At 40.0% G+C, this 10,269-nt stretch overlaps 1 protein-coding gene across 2 annotated transcripts in view; it reads right to left on the reverse strand.

Moving 5' to 3' along the window:
* The window catches only part of LOC127437114 (transmembrane protein 117), a 77,000-nt gene extending 67,370 nt beyond the window's left edge, over positions 1-9,630 (reverse strand). For both annotated transcript variants that reach the window (XR_007896523.1, XM_051691813.1), the window contains exons 1-2: positions 9,454-9,630; positions 6,341-6,649 (exon numbers count right to left, since the gene is read on the reverse strand). Coding sequence is in view for 1 of the 2 variants with exons in the window: in XM_051691813.1 (XP_051547773.1) it covers positions 6,341-6,649; positions 9,454-9,487 (343 nt within the window). In the remaining variant the exon portion in view is untranslated. The remainder of the gene's footprint in view (positions 1-6,340; positions 6,650-9,453) is intronic.
* Between the last annotated feature and the right edge of the window lie 639 nt (positions 9,631-10,269).

Genomic DNA, 10,269 nt, shown 5'->3' on the forward strand with positions numbered 1-10,269 from the left:
TTACATTTACGTGTAGAATTTAGTTTACTTAATATTTTCAAGTTCACGCTTAAACTAATTTATTCAGTGTAGAAAGTAGGCTACTTAATCTTTTCTGCTATATTTCTCAGTGTATTTGTTCATTTTGTTGGACAGTGAAACAGCAGAAAGAAGATAGTAAAAACTTCCACACCCTATTTTACGTTCTCAAGTACATATGGTGGAAGAAACACTGTATACATTCGTAGCTCATGCTACTCCATATAATTTTGACGTTTAATATCGGAGGTGGACTGTTGGGTTTTACGCTGTTGTTGTGGATGTTTGTCAGAAAACTTGTGTGCTGTAAATTCCATATAGGTATAGCTGCAGGCCGGAGACCTCCAAATGGGGTAGGAATCTCCAAAAGGGGGCGGGGTTACTCCAAAAGGGGGCGTCACTTCCACGCACAGTTAAGATCCCTATATCTTTGGAGTGACCACCCCTTTGTGGAGCAATGCCAGCAGCTGTATCCTTCTCGTAAATTCAGTCCATTAGTAGAAATGAGACACAACAGAGATAAACACCACAGACCTGCAGCTCTGCACCAGTAAACAGCAGAAATAATGACTGCAGCACCTTCCACGAGCCAAAAGGCAGCTGCTTTATGTTGAGGTTAAACCAGCCTTTTAGGGCTTTAAAATGATCTAGATATCACAAAAGCTGATCCAACGGTGCTTGTGTTGTAATTTGGGCCAGTGAATGATGATTGTCTTCACATGTGTGTAGGGTTCATTATAATGTGTGCTAAAATAAGTGTCTGTAGCACTCCAGGGGCCCGCGGCCCCGTTGGGTGAATGTAGGCTGGTTGAGTAACTAACTACCTCTCTCGGGTCCCGGCAGAATCAAAGCGGGACAGAGCTCGTTCATCATACTCGATTTGCACACAAGTTCATGGCACAGACACCCTCACAAATCCCAGCTGGGTCTTGCGGGACGGTTTCCACGGAAACAGCGGTCACATCGATTAATCAGAGCTGATGTGCATTTCATTGTCTGTACAGAGAGAGGTACAAGGCTACACCACGTTCAGGTGAATCTCACAAAAACATGTCCAGGTCAAAACAGCTGTTTTTAAACAATCAGCCCATGTCTGATAGTGCAGATTATTGCTTTTATTTGCCAATACCGATGAGTGACCGATACATTGTTGCATCTATAAAAGAAAAGTTTTATCATGTTAATGATCTGGGGTGACACTCCAGTGTAAAAATATTAAACTGATCTCAGAGCAGCTGAACCAGGTCTTTCAGATTCATTTTAATACAGGTGTATTTACTCAGTGCTGCCCTCTACTGATCACTCAAACACTTAAAAGGAATAGTTCACCCAAAAATAAAAAAAACATTGTCAAATTCAAATTTCTCAGACTTACTGCAAAATGCTTTGTCGGATATTTATGATTAAGAAAACTGACACACTGTTGAAGACACAAACATTTTTTGTAATAAAACAATTTTAATATGTCCAAAAAAACTCATTTGAATCTCTGTACAGTGTGGCTGTTGATAGTGGTCATGTAATGTCTTGATGTTCATTAATAATGACATTCATGCAGGCTGCTCCACATGTTATGATTTAGTATGCAGGAGCTGCAGTGAGATGAATGCATGCATTATTTATCACACGGAGAGTTTAACTCGAGCACACACACAGAAATACAGAGAAAGATGAAACATGTGACATGACATGACTCAAGAACACTTGCTGATAATCACACCAATTATCAAATGTCACTTGTCCACACCGTAGTAATATTTTGACAGAATCCAGATGTGTTCTCTTCAGCCTGAAACAAGAGAGCTGACAGAACCGCTGATCCAGCAGAACTCAGAACAAGAACAGAGAGGAACCCGTCAGTCGGATGACAGCGAGAGCGATTCCTCACAGAATCAGCAATTCTACAACAAACATGACAAATCTGGCACGTCTGAAAGAACTCACAACTAAACATACTGGCAGGTTTCACAGGAAGTGAAGCCGAAAGTCTGGGAAATGATTTCACGCCTCTTTGTGTTGGTACGACAAGGCGGCGCTCATTTGAAGACCACAGATTTCTGGTGGTAACATAGCTCTGCAGGAATGATTTTAAGTAGGCTGGAGCAGATCCAGTCACTGTTCTGTATGCCAGCATCAGAGCCTTGAATTTGATAAGTGCATCAACTGGCAGCCAGTGAAGAGAGATAAGGAGTGGTGTAACATGTGCTCTCTTTGGTTCATTAAAGACCAGACGTGCTGCTGCATTCTGGATCATTTGCAGGGGCATAATTGCACATGCAGGGAGGCCTGCTAAAAGACCTTTACAGTAGTCCAGTCTAGATATGACAAGAGATTGAACAAGGAGTTGTGTGGGATGTTCAGAGAAGAAGGGTCTTATCTTCCTAATGTTGTAGAGTGCAAATCTACATGATTGGGTTGTTTTTTATATGTGGTCGTTAAATCAACCGAATCAACTGAATTCATTGACAAAATAATTGACTGAATTCACTGAAAAGAATCGACTGAATTCATTAAAGGAATCAACTGAATTCAGATAAAAGAAACATCTGAATTCATTGACAAAAATCAACTGACTTCACTGAGAATAATCGACTGAATTCAGACAAAAGAATTGACAACATTCACTGAAAATAATCGACTGAATTCACTAAGAATCGACTGAATTCAGACAAAAGAATTGACAACATTCACTGACAAGAATCAACTGAATTCAGATAAAAGAATTCTCTTAAAAGAATCGACTGAATTCATTGACAAGCATCGAAAAAATTCACTGAAAATAATCGACTGAATTCATTGACAAGCATCGACTGAATTCATTAAGAAGAATCGACTGAATTCAGACAAAAGAACTGACTGAATTCACTGACAATAATTGACTGAATTCATTGACAAGAATCGACTGAATTCATTGTCAAGAATTGACTGAATTCAGACAAAAGAACTGACTGAATTCACTGACAATAATCGACTGAATTCATTGACAAGAATCGACTGAATTCATTGTCAAGAATTGACTGAATTCAGACAAAAGAACTGACTGAATTCACTGACAATAATCGACTGAATTCATTGACAAGAATCGACTGAATTCAGACAAAACAATTGACTGAATTCACTGAAAATAATCGACTGAATTCATTGTCAAGAATCGACTGAAGTCACTGACAATAATCGACTGAATTCATTGTCAAGAATTGACTGAATTCAGACAAAAGAACTGACTGAATTCATTGACAAGAATCGACTGAATTCAGACAAAACAATTGACTGAATTCACTGAAAATAATCGACTGAATTCATTGACAAGAATCAACTGAATTCAGATAAAAGAAACATCTGAATTCTCTTAAAAGAATCGACTGAATTCATTGACAAGAATCAACTGAATTCATTGTCAAGAATTGACTGAATTCAGACAAAAGAACTGACTGAATTCACTGAAAATAATCGACTGAATTCATTGACAAGAATCGACTGAATTCAGACAAAACAATTGACTGAATTCACTGAAAATAATCGACCAAGAATCGACTGAATTCATTGTCAAGAATTGACTGAATTCACTGAATATAATCGACTGAACTCATTGACAAGAATCGACTGAATTCAGACAAAACAATTGACTGAATTCACTGACAAGAATCAACTGAATTCAGATAAAAGAAACATCTGAATTCTCTTAAAAGAATCGACTGAATTCACTGAAAATAATCGACTGAATTCAGACAAAAGAACTGACTGAATTCACTGACAAGAATCAACTGAATTCAGATAAAAGAAACATCTGAATTCTCTTAAAAGAATCGACTGAATTCATTGACAAGAATCAACTGAATTCATTGTCAAGAATTGACTGAATTCAGACAAAAGAACTGACTGAATTCACTGAAAATAATCGACTGAATTCATTGACAAGAATCGACTGAATTCAGACAAAACAATTGACTGAATTCACTGACAAGAATCAACTGAATTCAGATAAAAGAAACATCTGAATTCTCTTAAAAGAATCGACTGAATTCATTGACAAGAATCAACTGAATTCAGATAAAAGAAACATCTGAATTCTCTTAAAAGAATCGACTGAATTCACTGAAAATAATCGACTGAATTCATTGACAAGAATCGACTGAATTCATTGTCAAGAATTGACTGAATTCAGACAAAAGAACTGACTGAATTCACTGAAAATAATCAACTGAATTCATTGACAAGAATCGACTGAATTCAGATAAAAGAAACATCTGAATTCTCTTAAAAGAATCGACTGAAGTCACTGACAATAATCAACTGAATTCATTGTCAAGAATTGACTGAATTCAGACAAAAGAACTGACTGAATTCACTGAAAATAATCGACTGAATTCATTGTCAAGAATCGACTGAATTCAGATAAAAGAAACATCTGAATTCTCTTAAAAAGAATTGACTGAATGGTATGGAGCATAACTAGAAAAATGCATATTCACTACAGAAATGTACAATCACTTTTCCAAGCCTGGCCTTTTCCATCCCCTGATATTTACAGGTTTTCCATGACCAGTGGGACACTGTTAAAAACACAATCACATGAACATCATCTCCACTGCTGGAGACTCAGATATGACAGTCTGAAACACACAAGAACTGAAAGATTAAAATCACACAAAGGTGCATTATTTACGATGTGCACACATGCAGCAGATGACACGCCACATCTCTACAAACACTCATGGGAAATTAAAACAGGGAATTAGAGGATGCACGTTAAACCACATGTGCTATAAATACTTGCTTTTTCTGGTCTTCTTTTGTTTTGTGACATTGTGACGTGTTTGCATGTGATAAAGTCTCTCATTGTTCAGAACAATCATTGTTTTGTTCTTCAGAACCGACCAAACAACAGAACAACATCAGCTGCCTCTGAATGAACAGATCACGTTGAACGCCCAGTCAAATGAAGAAATTATTCAAGAATCTTATAGGATAGACAAATAATGCACTCTACCAGTAAAAAGTTTGGACATGATCTTTCTTATGATCTTAAAACATTTGGATCTACATGCCTAAATGTTTGAAATTCGTTTTGGAGATGAAGATCAATTTCATTCAAACTAAAATGAGCTGAAAGTGAGCTGAAAATGAGCTGAAAATGGATTGGAGCGAAGAGGGAAGGAACAGCAGTGATCAAGTGTCCAGCATACATGTGAACTTCTTAAATACTGTTTTTTTAAAAGCATTTTAGGATGAACCTCAGGGTGTGCAGAGCTGGAATCACAAAAAAAACAATCAAATTAAAAGTTAAAGTTGTTGATTGACAATGTATTTAAAGTATATTGCAAGATTTTCAGATATACAGTATACTAATATACAAGCAGTCAGGAGAGCGACTCGATTGCGTCATTCACAGTGCATCATGGGAGTGGGCGGAGCTCTTTTGACGTGATACTCTGATTGGTGGATCTCTCTTTAGGATTATGGGTAGTGTAGTTCTTCACCAGGAATTCTGCTATTAAACAATTTTTTTTAAATAAAGTTGAAATAACATGGACTGTCTTGAACAGAAGCATATCCCATCGATTTACAACCTCAGAGCTCACAGTAGATCTATCTTTAAATGTTTATAAATTATCATTAATAATCCCTTCCCCTACAGAGAAAATGAATGGGATTTTTTTCGTCCAGAAACCAGAAGTAAATTACAGTGTTTCTCCATACTGTTCCTCAGCATGGCACATTTTGGATGTCTCCCTTTACAGTGTGCATCCATGAATGCTTTTTATGAGCTAATAATACCCAGAGGCTTAGTATGGTCCAGTTAGCCCTGTCTTTCTTCACAGACGGCCATTCAAAAGTAGTCGTGTATTCTGACAAAATGGGGTTAATGGAAGGGAATTTGGGTTGGACTGAAACAAGAAGGGTGCTGGGGTCAGAGGTCAACTCTTGTCTTCTAGTGACCTAAAAATGTCAGTTTTAACGTCTTCAAATATAACCAACATGCTGCAAAATTAATGAAACGCATTACAGTCGACGTGACCTAAGTGTAATTTCTTTGCAACTAGCGTCACAAACAGATTCTGAAAACTCCCCCATCTCCCACTGGCTGTACAAACAGACAGTCCCGCCCAAACTCACGCCATTGGTCGAGCCAGTGTTGTTGTGTCGGGCTGGATGAGCTGCTCAAACAAGCAGAGGAATGTTTTTAAAGCACCACAGAGACACAGTGTTCCACTTTTAGGTGAAATCAACCTGTGAATGACGTATATTTGACTCTGCATATTAAACTGGGAAACAAGAAATTATTTAAAGATTAAACACAGCTTCAAAATCGAGGACGTACCAAACAAGCGTCGATGAAACAGGAACTTCCCGGCAATGAGGCCCGTGATGATGGCCAGGATCCACATCAGGACTTTCAGGAAGTTCCATCCTCCACCAGGATATTTATTCACCACGAATGAGAAGCAGTTCCCCACCACGATCATGTGTGCTTCCGTCTGGCTGTGAGAGATGGGATCCTCCGCAAAGATCAGGAAATTGAAGAAGGTGACCAGATACGCCACGACCAGACGAGACCACGGGTGCTGGAAATAATAACGGAACCGCACGTCAATCTCCATCCGTCTGAGGATGCCCAGACACCTCCCACCTGAATGAGATGGAAATGAGACAGATACAAGCATAAAGAGACACATTTCTGCAAGTCACATTGTGAAAAAAGATATTTCGAACAATATCCTGGCCGCTCCTTTTGATATATTGAAAGTGAATGGCGACGGGTGCTCCAAATGTACAAAAAAGCACCATAAAAGTGATTGCACCAAAATAAGACTTGAGAGCTGCAGTGGAGAAGATTTTCACTGAATAACGACTTAAATTTGGGTCTGTTCCTCATGCAGAACTATCGATTGACTTCAGAAGACATGGAATATAGTGCACAAGTCATATGGACTACTTTATTGGTGCTTTAAAGGGGCTATTTTGTCATTTTTGGAGCTTGACAGTATACTTCCTCATTCACTTTCATTGCATGGAAAGAGCAGCTTGAAGTGAACGTTCTGCTAAACATCTCCTTTTGTGTTCCACAGAACAAAGAAAGTCATATCGGTTTGGAGCAACATGTAAATAATAATAATAATAATTACAGAATTTCCATTTTTGGGTGAACTGTAACTGGTTAAGGAAGCCAGGAATTACAGGCCTTATGTTTGTGTGTCTAAATCCGGACTGGATCTGGAAAAAACCGGTATGTCACACAGACACTCTAATGTTCACACGGTGACCCAAAATATGTGAGCGTGTGTGATGACGTAAGTGCACTGGAATAAACTGCTGCTTGGAAACCATGTGATTCAGGACTCATTTAGCCCCCTGTGTGTGTGTGTCTGTGTGAGTGTGTGTATGTCTGTGTGAGTGTGTGTGTGTGTGTGCGTATGTCTGTGTGTGTGTGAGTGTGTGTATGTGTGCGTATGTCTGTGTGAGTGTGTGTGTGTGTGTGTGTGTGAGTGTGTGTATGTCTGTGTGAGTGTGTGAGTGTGTGTCTGTGTGAGTGTGTGTATGTCTGTGTGAGTGTGTGTGCGTATGTCTGTCTGTGTGAGTGTGTGTGTGTGTATGTCTGTGTGAGTGTGTGTGCGAGTGTGTGCGTCTGTATGTCTGTGTGTGTATGTCTGTGTGAGTGTGTGTATGTCTGTCTGTGTGAGTGTGTGTATGTCTGTCTGTGTGAGTGTGTGTATGTCTGTCTGTGTGAGTGTGTGTATGTCTGTATGTCTGTCTGTGTGTGTATGTCTGTGTGAGTGCGTGTGCGTGAGTGTGTGCGTGCGTGAGTGTGTGCGTCTGTGTGAGTGTGTGTGTATGTGTATGTGTGTGTGTGTGTATGTCTGTTTGAGTGTGTGTGTGAATGAGTGTGTGCGTCTGTGTGTGTGTGTGTGTGTGTGTGTATGTCTGTGTGAGTGTGTGCGTCTGTGTGAGTGTATGTGTGTGTGTGTGTGTGAGTGTGTATGTCTGTGTGAGTGTGTGTGTGTGGATGTGTGTATGTATGTCTGTGTGAGTGTGTGCGCCTGTGTGAGTGTGTGTGTGTGGATGTGTGTATGTGTATGTGTGTGTGTCTGTATGTCTGTGTGTGTGTGCGTGAGTGTGTGTGTCTGTGTGAGTGTGTGTGTGTGGATGTGTGTATGTGTATGAGTGTGTGTGTGTATACCATGTTTTGACCAAATGTACAAACATAATAAACCTCAAATCACCTACATTGTGGGGCCTTTCAACAGACCATGATAGAAATTGTTTCATAAAGTGACTAAATATTATGCTATGTCTTATAATACCAAAATTTAAGGGCTGGGTTTTAAAAACGTAATTAGCATTAATTAAAGGAATATTGCAGGTTTTATACAAGTTACGCTCAGTCGACAGCGTTTGTGGCATAATGTTTATTACCACAAAAATTAATTTCAACTCGTTCCTCCTTTTCTTTAAAAAAGCACAAATGTGTGTTTCAGTGAGACACTTACAATGGAAGTCAATGGGGTCAATTTTTGGAGGTTTAAAGGCAGAAATGTGAAGATTATAATTTTATAAAAGCACTTACATTAATTCTGTTCAAACTTGTGTATTATATGAACTGTGAAGTTGAATGGGTCGTTTTAGGGTTAACTTTGTTACATCGTCATGGTAACAAAGTTGTAAAATTGTCTATATCTTTCCACAGATGTGTTTAGTAAGTGATTTTATGACAGTAAAATCATGTTAACACACATATTGTTTATGTCTTGTGTCTATACTTTTGAAACAGTGGGTGTTTTAATGTTTACAGATTGACCCCATTGACTTCCATTGTAAGTGTCTCACTGGAACACACATTTGTGCTTTATTAAAGAAAAGGAGGAACGAGTCGACATTCATTTTTGTGGTGATCAATATTATGACACAAATGCTGTCGCTTGAGCTGAACTTGTATTGAACTGGAATATTCCTTTAAAAACGAAAGAAGTTAATAGGAAGTCCCCAGCATGATATAATTACAAGCATTAATTGTGTGTGTGTGTGTGTGTCTGTATGATATAACACACACACACACACACACACACACACACACACACAGTGTGTGTGTGTATATATATATATATATATACTGTATATATTCAAAAGTTGGCCACCCAGTGCAACTGTTGTTAGGAAAGTCTTCCCTTAAATAATTAAAACAATAACAGAAATAAATAAATAAATGTGTGCATACTATATTTATGCGTAACAAATACCCGGTATATGCAGTACACAAAACAAAGACCGCGTGGCCTGATTTTTTTCAGATATTGTAAATCTACACATCTCAATGTCATATTTCTCTGTGTTCTTTAAATATCCACCGCCGGCACGTGTGTCCGGTTTAAATCATATATTCCAGCATATTCCACGCGCGGTGATATACAGTAAACAGTGGTAAAGTGATTATCTTACGGAGACAGTCGTGATCGTGATGTTCAGATCCCATCGCGACATCCGTGATTTGATTCCTATCTGAATGACGGATTCACCACACGCGTCTGATTTACCAGAACCAACACGAGACCAATAAACCTCCGAACATCATCACAACCATCAGCTGTTAAACATCCGGAACACAACATGGAGACTCACGTCTCTCTCTCTCTCTCTCTCTCTCTCTCTCTCTCGCTCTCGCTCTCTCTCTCTCTCTCTCTCTCTCTCTCTCTCTCTCTCTCTCTCTCTCTCTCGCTCTCCCTCTCTCTCTCTCGCTCTCCCTCTCTCTCTCTCCCCCCTCTCTCTCTCTCTCTCTCTCTCTCTCGCTCTCCCTCTCTCTCTCTCGCTCTCTCTCTCTCTCTCTCTCTCTCTCTCTCTCTCCCTCGCTCTCCCTCTCGCTCTCTCTCTCCCCCTCTCTCCCCCTCTCTCGCTCTCCCTCTCTCTCTCTCACTCTCTCTCTCCCCTCTCTCTCGCTCTCCCTCTCTCTCACTCTCTCTCTCCCCCCTCTCTCGCTCTCCCTCTCTCTCGCTCTCCCTCTCTCTCTCTCGCTCTCCCTCTCTCTCGCCCCTCTCTCTCTCTCTCTCTCTCCCTCTCTCTCCCCTCTCTCTCTCTCACTCTCTCTCGCTCTCTCTCCCCTCTCTCTCCCCCTCTCTCTCTATCTCTCCCCCCTCTCTCTCTCTCTCTCCCCCCTCGCTCTCCCTCTCTCTCTCACTCTCTCTCTCCCCCCTCTCTCGCTCTCTCTCTCTATCTCTCCCCCCTCTCTCTCTCTCTCTCCCCCCTCGCTCTCCCTCTCTC

This window comes from Myxocyprinus asiaticus, chromosome 48 (genome assembly GCF_019703515.2).
Source record: "Myxocyprinus asiaticus isolate MX2 ecotype Aquarium Trade chromosome 48, UBuf_Myxa_2, whole genome shotgun sequence".
Classification (NCBI taxonomy): domain Eukaryota; kingdom Metazoa; phylum Chordata; class Actinopteri; order Cypriniformes; family Catostomidae; genus Myxocyprinus; species Myxocyprinus asiaticus.